General features: G+C 39.8%; 2 protein-coding genes across 3 annotated transcripts; one reads left to right on the top strand and one right to left on the bottom strand.

Moving 5' to 3' along the window:
* Positions 1 to 413: 413 nt before the first annotated feature.
* raf1a (Raf-1 proto-oncogene, serine/threonine kinase a) lies at positions 414 to 15115 on the bottom strand. 2 transcript variants are annotated; one of them, XM_077717275.1, is made up of 18 exons: positions 14668 to 15115; positions 10187 to 10413; positions 9958 to 10070; positions 9758 to 9860; positions 9523 to 9680; positions 9321 to 9410; positions 7481 to 7634; positions 4395 to 4514; positions 4241 to 4265; positions 4002 to 4117; positions 3804 to 3921; positions 3597 to 3681; positions 3199 to 3375; positions 3077 to 3123; positions 2860 to 2978; positions 2647 to 2778; positions 1361 to 1495; positions 414 to 1271 (listed from the first exon to the last, which is right to left on the bottom strand). In XM_077717275.1, the coding sequence occupies exons 2-18, from the start codon at positions 10385 to 10387 to the stop codon at positions 1131 to 1133; spliced, it is 2034 nt and encodes a 677-aa protein (XP_077573401.1). In that variant the 5' UTR covers positions 10388 to 10413; positions 14668 to 15115; the 3' UTR covers positions 414 to 1130. The 2 variants fall into 2 exon arrangements, with proteins under 2 accessions (XP_077573401.1, XP_077573409.1); XM_077717283.1 differs by lacking the exon at positions 4395 to 4514 and having other exon boundaries at positions 14668 to 15111.
* Positions 15116 to 16554: 1439 nt separating this feature from the next.
* Positions 16555 to 20528, top strand: cnbpa (CCHC-type zinc finger, nucleic acid binding protein a). The gene is made up of 5 exons (XM_077725617.1): positions 16555 to 16715; positions 17910 to 18036; positions 18171 to 18236; positions 18363 to 18558; positions 19557 to 20528. Exons 2-5 carry the CDS (start codon positions 17913 to 17915, stop codon positions 19672 to 19674), a joined length of 504 nt encoding a protein of 167 aa, XP_077581743.1. The 5' UTR covers positions 16555 to 16715; positions 17910 to 17912; the 3' UTR covers positions 19675 to 20528.
* Positions 20529 to 22047: the final 1519 nt, after the last annotated feature.

Below are 22047 nucleotides of genomic sequence, written 5' to 3'. Positions count from 1 at the left end.
AGTTTATTTTCTTGACGTTTAATAATGCCACCAGTTATACTGAAGGTTCAAATCCTTCTTTTCAAGTGGTTATCCATTCACATTCCAGACAATTAATGTAGTTACTTAATGACAGTAAAAGTAGCAATCAATGAGGTGTCTAGCATTGGATGTTTACATTAAAACAAAACTATTTTTTTCCACCACGAGTCTCTCTGGTGGGTTTAATGTTGTTCCATCATGTTGAATCCCTTGTGTCTGAATTGGATTCCACGTAGGTTATACCACTTTGCTAGTGCCAGAGTAAACATAACCATGACCCTCTAAGACTTAACGAGAGCATGTGGGATCTTAACTTTGGTGAACAATAAAACTCCTGAATACATTACCTTTTGAGATCGAAAACTTTAGTGATTGAAAAAAATAAAAATTGGTTAAGAATTTAAATTAATTTTATTAAGGTAGTGAAGACATGTTTATCTCCAAGTTGACATTAAAACATTTGACCTGCTGAATGAGACAATTAACAATACAAATTAGTTTCCAAAATTACTTCAAATCTTCAAAACAACTAAAATGCCCAACTCTTCAAGCGAGAGATGGACAGATCAGATACTGTTATGGGGCTTGTCAAAGGAAGCTGCTGCTTTTGCCATAATGTGCAAATTTAACACCGTCCATTTACCTGTGCTCATTGCTTTAGTTGCACCAATGTGACTTAAAAGCAGAAAGAATGCAAACAAAATATGACAAAAAGACCTCTCATAACTGCTCCACTATCTTTTAAACACAATTTGAACACAAAAAAACAAATTACAAAAAAAAAATATATAGCAGGTGACAATGCAATGATCTTGAGATTCCTTCAAATTCCATTTGTTATTTTATGCATATATTTGCGTGCATATTTACAAAGAGGCACTTGCATACATCTAATGTGCAGCAAAAGAGTATGTAGGCTGTGCTTCTACACTTTTCCTTTGGAAATTCTCCTGCATTGCTATCCCATGATACTGACTAACAATGTTGAATTGTCCATGTTGTGGTATTAAGCGTAGTGATCATTGGAATTCTGGGTTCCAAAGAGAAGGGTATTGAGGAGACAGTAACGGACGGGGATCTATAGAACTGTTTTAGCTTTGTTTTTGTTTTTAAAAAAAAGGCAGTCTGGTGGAGGTCAGAGTACACACGTTGATATCTTCAGTGTGAGAGGCTCTGTGCAGAGAAGGTTCTGAGGCACTGTGGTTTATCTTAGGCAAGGCGTGCTGAAGAAGCTCAATCGAGGACAGGATCTTATGTACATATACATGACCAAAAAAAGTTTTAACAAGTTATTCGCAAGTATTTGGAGAGGGGAAAAAAAGAAAGAAGCTTAACTCACCTGCGGGAAGAGCGGCCTTTCATCCTTTAACTTCTTGATGCAGTCAGCGACCAACCTTTTCATGGCTTTGGGGCAGTTCTTGTAAAGTTTACTGAGGTCAGGGGACAGGTAGCCCCGCCCCACCATGAAGATGATCTGAAAAGGTGAAAAAAGTAAACACTGACGAAGTCACAACACTAAGGTTTATGTTAAAATCCATAACAAAACTGGTTTAATGCTTATAATCCCAAAATGCAACTTGGCAAACCTAATATTAAACATGAAGGATGTTATAACATAACTCAATTATGAACCCAAACATGACAAACTAGACTAGATGATTAATTGTGGCTTACTGCTGCATTCGCAAAAAGAAAAAAATGAGTCATTAAAATTAAATGTAATTTTATAAATTGCCTAGATTTCAATGTTGTGAAAGATGTGAATTTGGTAAATATTACAAAAACAAATCTAAAATGGTCTGACTGTAGAATTCTATATTTTGGTAGCAAATTAGACATTCAATATTTATGAATCACAGATTTGGGCATCAATCTCGCATGAGTGCGCATTTAAATTAAGTAAAAAAGGCCCAATAAATATACAGTGTTCCCTCGGTTATCGCGGTTAATGGGGACCGGGAACACCCGCAATAAGTGCATTTCCGCAAAGTAGGGGTGCCACTTCAAAAATGCTTCATAAAAACGTGTAACACGTGCACAAAAGCACCACCAAGCAAAAACAAGCAGCCAGACAAGAGTGAGAAGGGATATAAACCCACACGCGCCTGGAGTTGTATTACTGATTCTAAAGTTAGGTCAATGGCTACAGAGCGCAAAGCCAGAAACAAGACCTTTTTGGACAGCATGCAAGTTTCCCCCATGATTTTCCTTCCCCATGACACCTGGATAAAGTCAGGAGAAGACTACAGCATTTTCCAGATTAAATTATCTATGTAAATACCACATCAAACATTCTTGGACAAGTTCAAAAAGCATCAAGAGAAAAACCAAGTCGAGGTCTGTTCTGTCCAATTATTCGCATTTGTGTGTGCATCGTAATCCAAGTTCATTTAAATTTGTTTATTATTATGTTACGAGCGCTGCCACCCGCCTGCCTCTTTCTCTGTCGAAATAATTTGTTTTCAGTTTATTTCTATTGGAAACGTTCGTTTGAGGTACGAGAAAATCGACATACTTGCACAGTCCCGGAACGCATTAAGCTCATATCTCAAAGTACCACTGTACTTCCAAAAGGATTAGAACAAAATACAATTACAAACAGCATGTGCCTATGTCTAATGTTACCTGATCTCTATTAGCTGTCTGGGAGTAAGGAAGCTCTCCTGTCATGAGCTCGAAAAGTACAATTCCATAGGAATAGACATCAGACTGGAAACTGTAGGGGTTATTATCCTGCATCCGTATGACTTCAGGAGCCTTTCAAGAGACAACACATTTCTTGTAAGAAATATGTAGTTAATATCATGCATTTCTTTAAAAATGATCTTATTTACTGACCATCCACAGAATAGACCCAGAAGGTTGCTCCACCTGATGCGAGCCGCTCCACCTGGCCTTTACCGTTGCGAGACCAAAGTCGCCAATTTTCACCGTCAGCCCTTCATGCAAAAAAATGTCTTCCCTTCCATCAAGGATTCATGACTAATGAGAAAATGCACATCTTGAGCAGTAGTTAATTCTATTGGTACACGGGCAGAGCTGGTCATAAGGATACTGTTGGACTTCATGTCACGATGAATGATGTTCTTTGCATGTAGATAGCTGAAAAGGATGAAGTCCAATGAAATCAACCATTTTGAGCTCGAATCAGACAAAAGCAATTTTTTTATGACCTACTCCATGCCCTGTGCCGTCTGTCTGGAGATGTCTATAAGCTGGATCATCTTGAAGTTGGTCTCCAGAACGTGAATGTGTTTGTAGAGGCTGCTGCCTTCACACCACTGCGCCACAATGGCCAGTTTCTCCTTTGTCATATAGCCCATAAACAATAAGATGTTGACATGTCTTGTTTTTCTGTAAGCAAAATTAGAAAAAGATAAGCTTAAAGAGTTTAGTCACAATTATCTGAACCAAAATTTCAGTTTAATTCTAATTCTTGTATTGCCAGCGCCAGTATACGTGTGGTATTCACAAACTAGGTGTAGTAGTTAGTATAATGTGTATTGACAAACATTTATTAGTGTCAATGGGAACGAATGAGTTAAAGGCTCTAAATAGTGCTCGATTTCTCTTACCGTAGAACAGCTACTTCATTTCTAAATGCCTGTAACTGCTCTGGAGTTGGGTTGGTTACCTTTAAAATCTTTACTGCTACATCTCCTGTTTGAAAACAAACAAACAAAAAAACAAAATATATATATTTGCACATGCTCTGACATATATAGTGACTGGGGAAAATGGGATCATTTGTGTCAGGCCTTTTCTGCCCCCATCATTCCTACCATGCCATTTCCCTTTGTAAACAGTTCCAAAGGAGCCTGAACCAATGCGAGAATGAAGGTAAACCTCACTGGCTTCAATCTCCCAATAGTAACTAGAATCTCGCTTCTCCCGGGGTCTCTGTATGTTTACAAAATTTTAGAGCAAATGTTACTTAAAGCCATTGACAAAACATGCACAAAAAAGGTCGAAGAAATTACAATTTTATGCTTCTCCTGATTATTGAGAGATGTGGCTCTCTCTCGGTGGGCAGGTGCAGGAGGTTTGGCTTGCAATTGGGTCCAGCCTGTTGGACTCTGGCTGGGTGAACTCATAGCTGAACAAAGGATTGAGGTAAATTAGGTGTGCAGGTTTTTTAACGCGGTCCGAAGTCCCACATCAATCCAAAGACAACAAAAATACGGACAATCTCATGACGAAGGAAAAAAAATACCCTTACCAGAGTCATGATCTCGCATTGCATCCTGGAGAGACAACAAAAAGAGATCCCGTCACACAAGGTTCACCTTAACAACCCAGATGTAAAGGCAGGTAACATGTTAGGAATTCAGGTCATACAGACCAGCACAGCACACAATGCTCTGCTTTCTAACCTTTTCTGGACTCTCGGATGAGGTCTCAACAAAAGACTGGGAGAAGTGGACAATACCTACTTTCCTCTTCAGCCAGAATCTATGGCACCAGGAAGTGGGGAAGGTATTCAGGCAGTCTAGCTACTCCCCAGCAGGGTATGACAACAAAAGTGAGGGTGGGAGAGAAAATGAAAAGAAACAAAAGGTAGGAAAATGAAGCGGAATAGACAACAGGAATGAATGCCAGATGTGATTGAAGAGAATAGTTAAATATTTGCAGGAACAAGGGTGTGTAAACAAAGACGGCCTAAAGGGGAATTGTGGATTTTTCTCATTCAGTTGTTGTTTTGTTTTTTTAAACACTGAAGCGGAATTTGTAGAAAAGATATAGCACATGAGATTCATAAGAAAACCGGACATGTATAGGGCTAGGAGATATTTTTCAAGACCCTGGACTTTCCCTAGAGCAGGGGTCGGCAAGCCAAAATGTTGAAAGAGACAATAAAAAAAAAACTATCAACCTTCCCTTGTTTGATCCAGGTGTCTCGGATTGTCTCGTCAACCCGTCGGTGTATTTAAACCCTGTATCTTCGTCAACCTGTGTCGAAGCATTGTTTGCATTTACCTGGTGTCATGTTAGTGTGTTTTGTGTTCCGTCCTGTTTTCCCCAGTAACTTTTGTTTTATTACTTATTCTCTGCCTAATGTATCTAAGACATTTTTTGTGAAACTATCATCCCGCACACTCTTGTGTACCTGCATTTGAGGCCAACTACGTTCACCTCACCGAAGGTATGTAAAAGAAGAAAAATGCAATCGCACTTTTTTCTCTCATTCCCAACTTGGTACACGGCTGCAAATGTAGCATGCCTTACATGGAAATGTCTTTCCACATGAGTTTTGTTGTTATTTGACAACTTCTCACAACAAAGTGAACATTCAGGCAATCATTCCGCATTGGCAATGAGCTTCCATGACACACATCCTTGTAAAGGTTGCCGTATCCCGGCTAATTTCGGGTAAAAGGCAGACTACACCCTAGACTGGTCGCCTGTCAGCTGTAGGGTACACAGAGACAAACGACCATACGCACTCATAAATCATCGAGCCTGTGCTTGCTCACACCAAAGTCAGGCGCGTGAACCCCTATACCAGACATGGGCAAACTACGGCCCGCGAGGCGTTTTTATCCGGCCCGCCAACTTTGTCCAAATAATGTTTTTGTGGCAGTGACCCGGCCCATCCGTCAAATTCTTAAAGTCAATGTGGCCCCTGGGCTATACCATAGGTGGGCAAGTCCAGACCCTATCCAGTCTGTTTTCCATAACTTCCTCCTCTACACACCTGAATAAAATGATCAACTCCTCAGCAAGTCGTCCAGAAGTTTCATAACGGTCCCAGTTATTTGATTCAGGTCTGTTAGTGAAGGGAGACATGGATAACAGACTGGATACGGAATCTCGAGGATCTCGACCACCCCGGCTCTACACGATCAGGCGATCCAATGGCAATAAAAGCAAATGAATTGGAACAGGAAACGGTGAATCATCTGTTTTCCCTAGTTATTTTTCGTTTTTCCAATTAGGCTTCATGGCCCATCACACAGTCGCCGTTTTTTTTACAACAGCGTCCTGCCTAGCATCCCACCCTGCCAGAACCAATTCTACAATAACAGAAAAATATTGAAATTTGATTTTTATTCTAGCCCGGTGGAGCGAGTGCTTAGCACGTCAGCCTCACAGCTCTGGGTTCCTGGGTTCAAATCCAGGTCATGTCCATCTGTATGGAGTTTGCATGTTCTATCCAGGCCCGCGTGGATTTTCTCCGGGTACTCCGGTTTCCTCCCACATTCCAAAAACCTGCAAGGCTGATTGGACACTCTAAATTGCCCCAAGGTATGCGTGTGAGTGAGCATGGTTGTCCATCTCCTTGTGCCCTAAGGTCGGCTGGCCACCGATTCGGGGTGGGATAGGCTCCAGCACCCCCCACGACCCTAATGAGGATAAAGTGGTTCAGAAAATGAGATATTTATTCTACACATTATCACAGCTAGACCTGGGTGATAACACAATACCGCTAATTATAGTTAAATAATTTTTGTCAATAAGATTAAAAAACGATAAAAATGTGATCATTTTAAACCGCAATTACAATACCCGGCCACAACAAAGAGCGGGAGCGCGGTTGCAAGATGAGGAAATGCGTTTTTTGCATGTTAGCAATAGAGACTAAAACAGAGCATAGATGCGAAAGGACAATAACGCGGCCGAAATGAGCGATTATGATATGCAGGACACCACAGATCTGATCCATGTGAATTTTCTCTGGCGTTTTGTTACTTTTTTTTAAATGCCTCATAAATGTGCAAAGAGAAGCATTATTGAAAATGTCCTTAACCCACTGTCCTCATTTGGGGACAGTCTGCAATATTTTCCACATTGTATGTAAATGAAAACGTTGCAAAAATCTAAAGAAATTATAATTGGTAAAAATGAGTTAAGTTCACCCCAAAGATGCCTATCAAAATTTCTGCAGGTTTTATTAATTACTTTTCATAGTGTAAGGAGATGTCTTATATTAACCGAACAATAAAAAAAAATTCTAAAATCATCATTTTATATTCTCTTCTCTTATAAAGTAAGGGTGTGGGTAGTATGTATGTATCATCATTTACCTTGAACCTGCACAAGGTACTAAAGATGGAAATTAGCCCTCGGCTACGATCTTACTTATTTACATATGTTCATTAAGATGAATATGTTCATTAATATGTGCTCTCCTAAACTCATAATTGAATAAGGAGGAAATTAATGAATATATTCACAGAAGTTTCAAATTTGAAAGAACAAAGTTGTGGTAGTAATCGTGATAATTATCAATAGACTGATAATTTTTTCATCATATTTTTGTCATATCGCCCAGCTCTACTTACAGCGTTGGAAAACATTAAGAATGCTTGTCCTCCAAGACAAATATTAAAACAAAAAATATATTTCTCTCCCTCATTTGCCATTTTCAAACAATAAAGAGTTGCATGTGGCTCAAGAATCTAAGGTTGCCGACCCCCTGCTGTCGAGGTACATCAAGAGGCTCATGTTTTATCATTACCTCAATTATATTTCCGTCTACAGGCAGGGCTGTGCTAACCATGTGGACGTTTGGTGTAGAAGTGGAGCGTTGTCTCTGGGACAGACCACCGCCTGTGGGTGAGTAGGGTGCGGCATAGTTGAAGGCATGTGGCGTTGAATATCGGTGGGCAGAGCTATGAGGACAAGAGAATGCAATAGTAAGATTCAGAGGTTGTTGCATGTTCTGGTATCAGATTTATTTTGTAAGGCAGTCTTGACTCTGTGCCACTCCAGTGTGGGAACGCACTGTTTTTAGCGGTATTTTGTGTGCCGCATCTGGACTTTACCATTTTAGATGGGTTACTGGCAGTAAGTTTTTCTTGAGATAATCATAGGTGACTGGAAAATCTTTGATTATTAAATGGCACGTTAGTTTATACTATCTAAGCAATTTATCTTGATGAATAGTTCAAATCGGTTCGCTTAGTAAAAAAGTGAACGAAATACATTATGACGATGGACATTATGACTCAATTTCTTTGTATGTTAAATAGAATGTACCAGTGAAATTAATAAATGCCATTCATCGCAACCAAAAAATAAATACAGTTGAATGAAGAAAAAAAGAGCAGTGTAGAGAAGTTGACATTTAAGCATTGGTACTGCAGTGGTGCTTATTTTGAACAATACAGAGCAATGCAGCAGTGCCATGCATTATTTTGAGAGTGTATTTGTCCCCTGAATCTACACAGAACACCATGAGCTGTGAGTCTGCTAATTTGGCAGCTCACGGTGATTTTGAAGAGTTTAGAGTGTTACTGAAACAACAAGCTCTTTTCACATCTCATGCCATAAAGCCTTTGGACTAGTAAAACCTTGCAAAGCTGAGCACGCCATTCAAAATTCCTACTTAGGCTCTTTGTAAATTACAACACAACTCTTAACTGTGACGAAAACATAACCATTTGAGCATACTGGTGCTGAACTGACGCATCAATAGTGAGATACTCCGAAGCCATGAAATGTATAAAACTAAATACTTCAAAAACGTCAATGATACATTAACACCTAAAAGAAAAAGAAATGGAAAAAGCTAAATACTGAGAAGTGAAAAGCAACTTCTGACCTTCTACCGACAAATGGACTGACTATGACTTTATGGGGTTTGAGGCTGCAAGTAAATTGTTTACATAATGGGAGTACTTTCTCAGCACGAGTAGAAATTCAATCTGGTCGAACCTGCGCGACTGCATGTTTTTACCGCTCGGTTTTGCAGTCTCACGATATTTGACATGCGGGTTAAAAGATGCCCTTTATTACTTCTTGGGTCATTCACTTGCATCGCTAAAATTTCCAATCACTGTTATTTACTCTTTTGCTGCCAATGACGTCCAATTCATTGATTTTAACTGCAAGTTAAAATCCAGTTAAAAAGGCATGGACACCTACTCCTTGCTGCCAATGAGTGTCATTGATATACATTTTTTTTTCTTTTACCAAATGCCACAACATATATTCTTCGAATACTGTACATATAGTTCAGCTTGCAGTGAAAACATATAAACATACTGTATAGGCAACATGGTGCACAAATGTATACCATACCGAGCTCACGGTTGATTTTGAAAATTTGGGCTGGCTTTTAAGAGTTTGCAGGTTCTCCTAATGTCGGCGTGGGCTTTCTCTGGGTACTCCAGTTTCCTCCCACATTTCAAAAACAGTTTGTCACTGCCAGTTTTAAATTCCTGTAGACTTATGTCAAGCTGAGAGCCCACAAAACAGTAAAATTGATGCAAAGACTGGAAACAATCTAGGAAACTGCAAAATCATAATTTCAAGCTGTTTTTAAGAATGCCATACGTAGGGCTATCAAGATATACCTCGGAAAGCGAGTTAATGATTCTCTCATTCGCCGAGATGTTAACGGGGGGAGGGACGGGGCACCACTCTCACCAGGATTTGGACACAATCTAAAAAAAAATGAAAAAAAATAAAAAGGAGACGTCAACCTAAAAATCCTGAACTTGCTTCCATGTGTAAAAGTATTGTACTCTAATGACTTTATTTAGTGAAGAGACTTACAAGAGTTGTCGAATATTGCTCCAATCTACACACATTGTGGGTACTTTGGTACTGCAATGCTCATGGAACTTGTAACCACATGTTTGGCAACGAAAGCCATTCAATAGAAACTTCTGGCAAATGTCACAGAACGCTAGCTTCAGATATGTTTTCCGGACCTAAAACATGACAAAACATTAATTTTCTAGACAGAGAAGCAAATGTGTGTTAGCTATAGGACACATCATGCACTTACAAAATTATGTGTGGTAAGAGGAACATGATCTAAAACTTCCACCAGCAACTCTTCACCAATCAGCGAGGTTGAGTCTGTATTCCAGTCCATCCGCAGTTTTTTACTATTATAGAATACAAGAAGACTTAATTAACTTTAAAGAATGCAAAGGTAATAATCAACTAATTGGACGTTTTTAAACCCAGAAATAAAATGCTCGCCTTCGTTGCCCCGGATGGAGCCTGAAAACAGCACAACACTGAGGCTGTAGGCCTCGCACCATTAAGGCTTTAATCAGGCAACTCTGCAATGTCATACCTGGCCGTACATTTACCTAAGGGAGACAACACATTACAATATAACTGACATAATCTGTAAGCACGACTAATTATGCCTTCAAAAGTTTTGGGTGGCTGTATTTCACCAATAATAAATGAAAAATTCGCTCACCACAGTGCGTTGCTGGTTTGGGAGGTAGACACGGATGGTGCTGCTAGTCTTTGAGTCAGGTATCTTGATGTCATCTGAGGACCGACGCTGACAGGGAAATCCCTGGACCATAGTTGGTGATAGGCACGGGCCCTCAAAGGCAGAGTCCTTCATTCCAAAGCCATTGCTCAGGGTCTTCCATGCTCCCTGCAAGTGCTCCATCAGTAAAGCCAAGTGCTTTCAATGGTCTGGAAAAATGAACCATGCGCAAACTATAAATGTCTTAAAAGCTTACATCATCAGCTGACAAAATCAATAGTGCATTAGTCGCCAGCTTTCTAAATGAGAAGGGAGCAGTGTGGAGACAATGTCAAATTGAGTGAAAGTAACTGGCAGCAACCCTGAAACAAGGTATCTATTTTGCTTGAAGATTTCCCAGGCCATTCTGGAGAGCATTGTAAATTAAGGAAAAAAGCAAAGACATGACAGTTGGAGGAAAGTTCCAAGGTCTGGTTTAGACGAGTAGTGGTGCTGATATTCGGTCTCTGAAACAGTGCATTGGCTAATGCTAATTAAATAGTTGGCTGGTTGGTATTTTTCTAACATGTGCTAAACTGTCTGCTCATGGATAAGCAGAGCTGTCAACTTCCCCGGAATTTCCGGAGTTTACCCGGACAAGTAACGGCAACTTCAGGACCCGTGAAAACCTTCCTAAACTCCTGAAATCCAAGTAAATGTTCACTTACACTTTTTTTGAAGCAATAATTTAAGAAAAGTACATTTCCAATTTAAATGCTTCAAAATTCACATCATCTCTACGGATTACGCATTTTACTCCTGTATTTGATTCAACTGCACTGTAAACTGGACGAATTCGGTAACACGAGTGCATTGTGAATCATCCGAGTTACAGGTTCTGACAAGTGATTCGTCTTGTGCGACTAGAGTGGCAATCGATTTGGAATCCATTGTATAAGTAGCCCCTATCGCTATAACATTTATGGTTTTTTTTTTTTTTTCATATGGGAAGTATTATTAAGGCTGACTAAACCACCAGTCTTTCGTTTTGATGTAATTTCGGGTTTTTTTCTAAACGAAGTGGAGTACACAGCACTGGTATGTCTTAGCAATATGCCTGCTCCAGAGAAACGCAAAATAAATGACCATTTGGAAGAAACTTCTAAAAGAAACCTGGACACTCTCAAATGTTTATTGGTTTGTATTCCACAAAACATGTTGAAGTCGTCTCCAAAAGGACTGACATTTGCACATTGCACAACATGCAAGTGCGACTTCAGCGTGACGCATGTTGGAATTACTGACTGTAAAATGCACGCAGAAGGACCCAAACACAAAGATACATTTATTTTCATTATGCTGTACTTTTTCAATAGTTTGCAAAAACACAGTATTTCAATTAATGTAAAACCATGACAATAACAGTTTGATTAAAATTGTCCAATTGTTTTTTTTAAACAATTCTTATCAATTTTGCGTAAACAATTCTTATCAATTTTGCGTGAATCGCATTCATATCGGAAAACTCTGCAAAAGGGACAAGGGTACTCCTGAATTGGGGTCGACGGAGGTTAGCAGCTGTGGATGAGGTTCGCAGGGTCAAATTTCCCAAAAGAACTAGTAAAATGCATGTGCAGTGATAAAAACCTTGTCAATTCATTCTTTTTTTATTTCAGTTTTTTTTACTAATGCTAAACACACCACTTCAATGTTGACTGTGTTACGAGCCCTTAAGACCATTACCAAATATTTTAAAACGTTTCCCAGATAGCAAAACAACATTCAAAAAGCATAAAAAATCAGCACCAATAATATATTTTTATCTTTTGTTTAAATATTAAATTTATATAAATATAAAACTCATTGGTTAGACTGATGACAGTGCCAAAATAGAGATAAGCACATTCATTATTTAATGTTGATTTTTTTTCAAAATTGTTGATTCATCACATTACCCTATTCAATATGTAAACAATAAGATGACAACACATCACCGATTATGTCTCAATGGTTATAGTACTGTTTCTAATGGGAAAAGGAGCAATATTTGTCTTGATATAACCCCTAAGATGTCACATGCAAAAACATTTCCTTGTGTGTGCCAGGGAAACAAAATGCAATAAGCACAATTGATCAATCAAGCCACTGTCTGTACTTATGACTTTATGCTACTCACATCAATGGATTAAAGTACAGACAAGTGATGTATGTAATATAATAAAGGTTTTCTCATCTCATTTTCTGAACTGCTTTACCCTCAGCCGCGCAGGGTGCTGGAGCATATCCCAGCTGACTCCGGGCCAGAGGTGGGGGACACCCTGAATCGGTGGCCAGCCGATCGCAGGGAGACGGACAACCATGTACACTCACACCCATGCCTATGAACAATTTTGAGTGTCCAATTAGCCTACCATGCATGTTTTTGGAATGTGGGAGGAAACCGGAGTACCCGAAGTAAACACACGCAGGCCCACCAACAAAATGCAAACTCTATACAGATGGACATGACCTGGATTTAAACCCAGGACCCCAGAGCTGTGAGGCCGATGCGCTAACCACTCGCTAGACCGGGGCGCCCACAATAAAGGTTTTTCAGCCACAAATTAGTACCTTATTGACAAATGATTACATCCACGTGTAACATAACAGCAAACTGCTTATCTTTTATCTACCTGCATATCTTTCAAGTGACTTAAAATGTCTGCTTAGCACGGAAAAAAATCATGTATGCAGTTATGCTGTAATAAAAAGTGCTGTGTTTGCATGTATGTAACGTGACCTGTCTCAAAGAAACCAAATATTTTGCTAACGTGTAGGTTGCTGTGAGTGAGCAGACTAAAAGCTCTTGCTGCGGCTGACCACAGTAAGTGACGCAAGGGGTGTGCCCCATGCTAACTTGATCTTTTTTGTAAGTGTTAAGGGGTGTGGAATTGGATTATTACGGTGCACTTTTCAGCATTTCTGCAAAGAAATTGTTGCATGTGATTTTCTTTGAAAAAAAAAGTCCACAATAGTGAGTTATTAGCTGCCTGTGAATGTACTGGAATGTAACCCATTGAGACCAGTAGAGGCCTCCCAGTCCAAATTGATTGGATGTCTTGCTCTGTCAACTGCATAGGAACATGAATATTCAATAATTGTCTTTCCAGTTTAAAGGAATTGGACGTTTATCACTGTCAATTGCAGCCAATGAATAAAATAATATTTAAAAAAGGTTTAATCATTGTCATTTCGATTATTATTATATTGGTTTATACATCCATCTGTTAATTAAAAACAACAACAAATAATGAATTAATATTAAAATAATACAAAATTGGGAGGTGGCATCCATGTGTAAATAGGACATTACATTTTAGATCATGTAAGGGCACACTTACATACCAAATCTAAATATTGTAGTCTACATGAGCTAAAACATTGTCTTCATATGCATAAACCATGTCTTTAAATGTTTTTTTATTTGATTATTAATGTTACCAAGCGGCTTGGCGAATGTGTGGTTCACGCCTCAGCCTCACAGTGAGGGTCCTGGGTTCAAATTCAGGTCAGTCCAGCGGTGTGGAGTTTGCCTGTTCTCCCCGGGCTTGCGTGGGTTTTCTCCGGGCACTCTGGTTTCCTCCCAGATCCCAAAAACATGCAAGGTAGGGAGGTTGAACGCTCTAAATTGCCCCTTGGTATGAGTCTGCGGGTACATGGTTATCTGTCTCCTTGTGCCCTCCGGGCTGGCCACCAAGACCACGCCCCCCAACCGCCGCCTCTGACCCAGAGTCAGCTGGGATAGGCTCCAGCACCCCCCGCAACCCTAGTGAGGCTAAAGCGGTTCAGAAAAGGAATGAATGACTATTATTATTATTGGCCAAAAATAGTGACTGGCCCTCATAATTGTTTAACTACTCTTTACGGGAATAACTAGATTACTCAAAAAGAAACTTAAAATTACAGACAGCCAGATGCCTATCATTAAAACTTCTCTCGGGATGTTTCCAAAAGGAGGATTCGTCGTATAAACAGATACATATTACTTCTACGACTACTACTACTATAAAATAAAAGACCGACGTTTTTGTTACTGTGTTCACTGGACTTTAACGAGATTTTTCTTTCTCCTTTAGCGCTTATTCACTTTACAGCTATTCACACCACGCAAACTGCCAAGTCAGAAATCCGAAAAATCAATGACATTCGTCACCATTGTGTTCCATCGTGTAACATTACATTACAACAAAAGGAGGAAGGGCTACTACTTAAGTGAAATGAATCGTAACTAAAATGACGCTTCCACCGTATGAGCAAATGTAGGCCCCCCAACAAGTAAAAAAAGCTTCTTTCCCACGTTTCGGAATGTTTTTTTTCTTCTTCTGGAGACACACGTAAAACATTTTGTGGTTAGCTCGTTCCACGTAGCTACAAGAGGGCTGCTCGTCATGTAGCAAGCGGTGTTGTACTTACATGCGCGAGAAAGAAGGAGAGAGCTTACTTACCAAGAGAACTTGGGAAAGTTGTGCTCCGCCATAACTTCAGGAAAAAGTGGCGACGGTGACATCATCATATTTGCAAAGCAGTCAAGGAAAACAGCCAAGTGACTTTGTCACTTGACAAAAAAAACGCATATCCCGTAAAACGTCGCGATAGTAGCCGACGTGAAGGTCACGGGCTGATCGCTTCAAAAGCTATGATCAATTTGATTGCCCCCGTTTGCACGGGATTGAAAAGCGACACGAATAGTTATTTTGTTGGTCTGCTCGGTCGCTTAAATTTTAATTCCTACTTTCGAACGACTATCAATAATTTAATGCAGAGTAAAAGATGGGACTCGCGGGGTCGTGCGCCCGTCCGACGAGAGCGATTGAAACAGGATCTCGCAAACACAACGAGAGACTAGCATCAGTCCCACTTCTGTAAGCCCTCCCACGACACCCATGATGTCTTTCCACTTGAGACGATGGAAACACAACTTGATCGTGCTATCATAATAGAACTAAATATTATAAGGAATTGCGTGCCAGACTTGGGAGGTGGCGTTTTATTTACAATCTGTTGTATATTACACTAATTATAAACAGTTTAAATAATACGGTATGGTGTATTTTACACATCAACAATGATCAACCAACCAACTAGCGGTTTGGAGAACTGCGATAGCCTTAATAGCGTAGGTGCGCCTCCGTGTGGATGCTGGTGGATATGCAACCTATGTCTTATATAGAATTATGGTTTATTTTTTTCAAGGGAAATCATTACTTGCCCCTTTTAAGTCACAGTGCTCACTACAGTGGAGAGCTATTCAAAAGTAGACACTTAAGAGCTTTATCTATTTAGTCTATTCAACTAAACTGGTGACCTATAACCCTATATAGTGCAATTGACTATTTTTGGATGTTAAAAAATAATTAATTCAATCATTCATTAATTTTCAGAATCGTTTATCCTCACAAGTGTCACGGGGGGTGCTGGGGCCAATCCCAACTAACTTCATTCATTCTCTGAACCGCGTTATCCTCACGAGGGTCGTAGGGAGTGCTGGAGCCTATCCCGGCTGATTTCCGGTCAGAGGCAGGGGACACTGAATCGGTGGCCAGGCGATCGCAGGGCACAAGGAGATGGAAAACCATTCATGCTCACACTCATATCTAGGGTCAAGTTAGTTCAACCCGCCTACATGCATGTCTTGAGAATGTGGGAGGAAACCGGAGCACCCAGGGGAAACCCATGCAGACTCAGGGAGAAGTGCATACTCCACACAGGTGGACGTGACCTGGATTTGAACCCAGGACCCCAGAGCTGTGAGGCCAAGGCACTAACCACTCGCTCTACTGGGCCACCCACACAGTGATTACTGTTTTTAGAAAAACAAATGTACTAAACTTGTGTATTCTTGATTTGCTGTTTTTTGCATGTCTGAATTTGATTTTATTGCCAATGAAATGAATGAAGTTGGATTATCGAGAACAGGTCAAAACTCTTGTTCACATGTTTGTAATCCCGTGCTTTGTGCTTTAAAGGTGAACAGCAAAGCAACTCCACAATAAACATGTAAATATTTGTCTTTGTGGAAATGATTTAAAACTGAAAATAAATGGCTTTTGTCTCTTGTGATGACTTTTGATACAAATCGCATGATCCAGTTTATTTATGCTTCGATTAAACAATGTAAAGCATTGTTTGTAGTCACGTAAGGTTAAAAGTATTTCCACTGTGATGTGGCCCTCTTTCAAAAGAATACAATTAGTTCATGAACGGTTTTAACTGTTAAAGTGAAAATGGTTATTATTCAGGTCAGTAAATTTACATACGAGTCTCGCAATTTAGGGAAGAAAGGGTAGTTCTGACTAAACGATTGGTTCGTTCATAGAGGCGGTGTCCAGTCATCCTCGTGTTTGATTGGCTGTTTAGACAGCGCTCCACCAATCATTGCGTAGATTTTCACTGGTTTCCGTGAATGACAATTCAGGAACTCCTGCTCATGCTCACACCGCATGTAGTGCAAAGAAGGTGGCGTAAACACTGACAGAGCTTTACAGCTAGCGAGGTAAGAAAATACACCCAAACAGCCGACTGGATATGTTTTATTATATATCGATATTAAAGTTATAACGAGCATGATGTAATTTGCCTAGGGAATGTTGCACTTGTGTGCTTTCTTTTTCGGTTTGAGCTCATTTGCGGAACATCGGGACCTTAGTTGAACCTGCTAATAGCAGGCCATCACAACGACTTTGGCGTGCTTTTTCTGCGCGGGAAATTTTGCTTTTTATAGGTATATTACCGATATAACTAAACAGAAATCAAGCGTGGAAGTCACGTGCTTGGCTTCATGGCGTTTATACATTTTACTTGTTCAAGACGGAACCTATATCGTCGACTAAAGCGTGGCTCTTTGGTCATGATACTGCGCTGACTGCTAGCCTTGTTAGCAGGATGCTCTGGTGTCTCGCTGCTACGCAGCAACATCAGCGTGACCAGGCCCACTTTAGCATAGCTTCACCCATTAGCATTGTTTTCCAGCATCGTCGAAGACCCTTATTTCTAGAATTCATGCTCTAACAATTCTTAAAATCGAACTACTCCTGTTATATTAGTTGTAATCAAAGTTCTAATCAATAGTTTGCCGCATATTAAAATAACACTACGTGCTCTCAGCCTAGAATGATGCTTTCAGTTGAACGCGCTGAGTGTAAAACGCGTGTGTATTGTATCTAAACAGTTTTAGGGGCTCTACTCACTTGGTATGCAAGCATACTTTAACCTGAGTTTGACGCAACACGTTTTTTGTTTGCGACAAAGGTCAAAAAGATGCCTGCCAAAAATAGCATTTTTTACGTTCACTTTGAAGAAGTCTAGTTACTTAAAATGGGGTGCTTGATTGACAGATTAACCCTCGTGCTTTCCTGACATCATGTCTTCAGCACCATCAGCAAAGCGAAGGTCGTCAAATGGCAATCACAACATGATTCCATCCTGTAAGTTAGTTGGATAGCTGTAGATCAAGGCAAAATCCTCACTTGAATAAACACCCTTGGTGGCTGTAGATTAGAAAACCCAATACTAGGATGTAGAATCCTAGATGTTTTGTTTCCATCCCAGACGCATCAATCTTTTTTTTTTTTCTACCAAATTCAAAAGCTTAAGCCATAAGGTGGATTCCCAGCAGTTAAATGCAATTGTTTTCCAAGTGGCATCTTTGTGAATGCCGGGGCTCGTATTCACATGTTTTTCTGCTTAGGCTATGGAGATGAACTGCAGCAGCGAGTGTTTTGGATGTGGCCGCTCAGGGCACTGGATCAAACATTGCCCCAATGTGTGCGGTAGCGGTTCACGAGGACGTGGAAGGGGCAGGGGAAGATGCAAGGGTACTATTTTATTTAGGCCAGACCAGCAATACATTGAAAAAAACTGTTTTTATGCTTTACATGCAAGAAGTTAACGGTTTACTCTTTGAAGTTTCGACTGTTTTAACATCTAAACTGCCTTTGGATGTCAACAGATATGACCTGCTATCGGTGTGGTGACTTAGGCCACATAGCAAGGGACTGTGACCATACTGAAGATGGTGAGCAATGCACTCTGCTTAGTTGAGATGGCAACTGGCATTTCTATTACACCATAAAAGTGGAATACATCAGTTTGTGCCTGTAATATGTTGACACTTTCACTCCCTCCCTCCTTGCTTTCCTAGCGTGCTACAACTGCCATAGGACTGGCCACATTTCTCGCGATTGCAAGGAGCCCAAAAAGGAGAGGGAGCAACTCTGCTACACCTGCGGAAAGTCTGGTCACATGGCCCGTGACTGCGACGCTAACGAACAGAAGTGCTACTCCTGCGGAGGTTTTGGCCACATCCAAAAGCTTTGTGACAAAGTGAAATGTTACAGGTGAGTGTTAACAATTCTTCCCTATCGCGCATTAGTTTTGGCATAACAAAAAAAAATCTTGCTGGGACAAATTTAAGTATGTTTGTATGTGTCTATATAATACTATTGACCATGATATTTTTTTCCCCCTTCCAGACTAAATATTTTTTTTCCCCAAGTAAACAGCATGCTTTCTTAAGAGTTTACATTTGACAAAACATACATTTACACTACAATTGATGATACACACTTTTGGCGTTCCAAAAATTTAAATCTGCAAATCTGTTGAGAATTGAATGGACTAATTCCAGATTAATTTTCAATCCCATGTTCATTTTGTATCGGAGTATCTTTGTCTATCTCCCTGTCATTGGCAAGTAAATAGACAGTGCCAGTTGCAAGATGCTGCACATCTTTGATCTCCCCCTCTTCTGAAATTCTTTACATTCCTTTTCGGTATCACTTATCAACACGAGGGTCGTGGGCTTTCTTGCCAATCGTAGGGCACAATGAGAGATAAAAAAAGCATGCACGTTCACACTCAAAGCTAGGAACAATGTAGAATGTTCATCCAGCCGACCATTCATGTTTTCGGGATCTGCGGGTAAACTGGAGTACTCAAAGATAAAACACACAGGCATGGGGACAACACGATAACTCCACATAGGAAAGCCAAAACCCACCAGGGATTGAAGCCACGCTCTTAGAACTCTGAGGCGGGCATGCTCAATCACCTTTCCATCGTGTTCAGATGTTTCTGGAAATTGTGTATAAACTGGCCCGGCCGGGTCAGTGGAAAATTGCCTTAAATTCTATAGGTAAATATTGCCTGGCTCAATGCAATTTCCAGTGTCATTCATTGACAAATGGACATGCAAAGGGCCACTAGCCAAATATGATTGAATTGAACTCGATATCCACAGGTAGCAAGTAAGAGCGAGGCGCATGTGTCCTGCGAGGGATTGTTGTGGACCACTGGTCTTGTACTCGATTCTAACTAAGCTGTTTGTCTCTTGCAGGTGTGGAGAAATTGGTCACGTCGCAGTGCATTGCACTAAATCCAGCGAGACCAACTGCTACAAATGTGGAAAGGCGGGCCACCTGGCAAAAGAGTGCACCTGCGAAGACACCGCGTAATCAGTGCCCTCTGTTGCCCCTCCTTTTTTTCAGATTGATGGTTGGTTGTATTATTTTTCTCTGAATCCTCTTCACTGGCCAAAAGGTTGGCCAATAGAGGCTAGTCCCAGGCCAGTGAGCCTCTCGATATGTAATGAAAGGGGTAAAACAAAATCTTTCTGCATTCAACACAAAAATGTTTTAGTTTGGTAGCGGTGTTATGTCTAATGCTTTCTTAAAGGATCCCCTCCCCTTTCCAAGCCACTGGCGATCAGAGATGAATCAATGGGACTAAACATGGGAATCTGTAGGACCTCTGAGCTCGTTGGAGTGAAGAACATGTCGAGATAAAAGGGAGTAAATGGAAACTGAACTTCCAATGTATGGCTATATTTTGGTTTGTTTTAGTGGGTTGAGTTGGCCAAGGGAGAATGACATGGAAACATTTCATATCATGATGCATTTCAGCACTACACGCAGCTAAGTAGGCACTGACAATATTTTCTTCCAAAGGAAAAAAGCATTTTGAAGGTATCAAAGGAGCAAGTTCTATTACAGAAATCTGTTTACAATTTAAAAACAACTTGCAAGGCCAAGGTAGATATTTCTTTTAAAATGGCCTCGGAATTATGTTCTTTTTATCAAAGTAAATTTGAAACACAATGAGCAGTTGACAGAAAAGGTAATTTGGAGTTATTTCGGAGTGGGATGTTTTCACAGAAATCAAAAATGTTATTTTTGTACAATATCACTTAGACTACTGTATAAAGACCATTTGCTTGTACTCAGTTTTTAAGTCGGAAGGAAAGTGCAACTGAAGTCCTAGAAAATAGCAATGTAATTTTAAACTATCAATAAAGCTGGAGGAGCACGGAGATACCTGTCTGAATTGTATTCAATTTGAGCTCATAGTGTCCTTTCACTGTCAAACACGACAGAGCAACTTCTCTTGATAGATGCCAATAAGTTATTAGTCAATGGTAAAACCTCTGACCTATTATCCCACGTTGATGTCAATGCTGGCTTTAAACAGTCCAACTAGTAGACACTACACATACAAAATACCTTCTTGTTTACCAGTAGATTTACACTCCACTTGTTAGCAATCTTAAAAGCGTCAATTACTTCAGAGTTTCCCAACCTTTTTTGGGCTGCAGTCCACTTTGCATTGAAAAAATCTCAAGGCACACCACTGTCTGAGAATCTTCTCATTTAAAACTATCGCCTAATATAAACTTGTTCTCATCAAAGTTTTATCAACGGGAATTATATGAATCCCAAAAACTTCCAACATTTTTACACAACCCAATGTAAAAATAGGTAATGTATCATATTTTATTTCACAAGTTATTGATTTACTCCCAATATTTCTTAAATTATCTAATACGGTGTGAAAAAGAATGTTGTGCTACCACTGACTTTACTTTGCCAAAAGTTGATGCCTTGAAACCAAACAACTTCCGATTCAAGTTATGTAAAGACGAGAACAACTTTAATCTCATAACATTACGACTTCTTTTACTCCCAATATTACTTCAATCTCCTAACATTAAGCAAAGAGAAGTTTTGTGGTCGTACAATGTCAACAAAAGTGGGACTCTGAAAGTTCCATTTCACGTTATGTAGAAATAAGCAACAAAATACACTTAAATTTCAACATTTTACGATTTGAATCTTGTAATCATACAATATGTGATTTAATGTTTGTCCTTTTTTATTTGAATCTCCTCATAGTTTGATTTAAATCAGGTAATATTAAGATTTTTCTCTCGGAATATTACAATCCTTGTAAATTCTTGAGGCACACTTGACCATCACTCATCACCGGCACAGCGGTTGGTAATCTCTGGATTAGTTCACTAGTATCATGACTACTAGTACACTAGTTTCTAAGCAAGCTGCAACGTGCACCCTAGTTGAACTTTTTAATTCCACTTGTTTACTAGTGCAATGAACATAAGGACCAGCTAGTTAATTTTTGGAGCTTGTTAAATACTCAAGTAGTGGGCATTTTTTAGACTAGAAATAAATGCCCAGTAGTTTTCTAATGAAGTTGGAGGAAACTTAAATTAGTAAAATAAGTTCACCTTTACTTGTATAGTGTGAATATAGTGGTTCACTAGCAGCACTATGACAGACTCGATGGTTAGCCTGTTATCAGCTGCATCAGTGCATTAGGAAGCCAGATGAGTCGCCATTTTCTTTCCAAAAACTATAAATAATTTCGGGCGGGTGTTGGTTGGTCTGTGCTATTGGCCAAAACATTTTCACACACATTGCTCAATAGAACTTGTTAATGAACCTCATAGCGTTAAGACATTCGGACATGTTATAGACATTAAGACTTCTCAGGTTTCCTAGTCAAATTCTTTCCACTGCCACAAACGAGAAGCA

This window comes from Stigmatopora nigra, chromosome 1, assembly GCF_051989575.1.
Source record: "Stigmatopora nigra isolate UIUO_SnigA chromosome 1, RoL_Snig_1.1, whole genome shotgun sequence".
Classification (NCBI taxonomy): domain Eukaryota; kingdom Metazoa; phylum Chordata; class Actinopteri; order Syngnathiformes; family Syngnathidae; genus Stigmatopora; species Stigmatopora nigra.
This window is presented reverse-complemented; position numbering and strand designations above follow the sequence as displayed.

Bases quoted from the DNA above. Each gene is read 5' to 3' on its own strand.
- raf1a (XM_077717275.1), bottom strand. From the start codon at position 10,387: ATGGAGCACTTGCAGGGAGCATGGAAGACCCTGAGCAATGGCTTTGGA. The intron at 4,266-4,394 runs GTTAGAAAGCAG...TTGTCTCTCCAG, and splicing joins CATCCGAGAGTCCAGAAAAG to GATGCAATGCGAGATCATGA. The intron at 2,979-3,076 runs GTATCCTTATGA...ATGGAAGGGAAG, and splicing joins TCGTGACATGAAGTCCAACA to ACATTTTTTTGCATGAAGGG.
- cnbpa (XM_077725617.1), top strand. From the start codon at position 17,913: ATGGAGATGAACTGCAGCAGCGAGTGTTTTGGATGTGGCCGCTCAGGG. The intron at 18,237-18,362 runs GTGAGCAATGCA...TTGCTTTCCTAG, and splicing joins CTGTGACCATACTGAAGATG to CGTGCTACAACTGCCATAGG. The intron at 18,559-19,556 runs GTGAGTGTTAAC...TGTCTCTTGCAG, and splicing joins GACAAAGTGAAATGTTACAG to GTGTGGAGAAATTGGTCACG.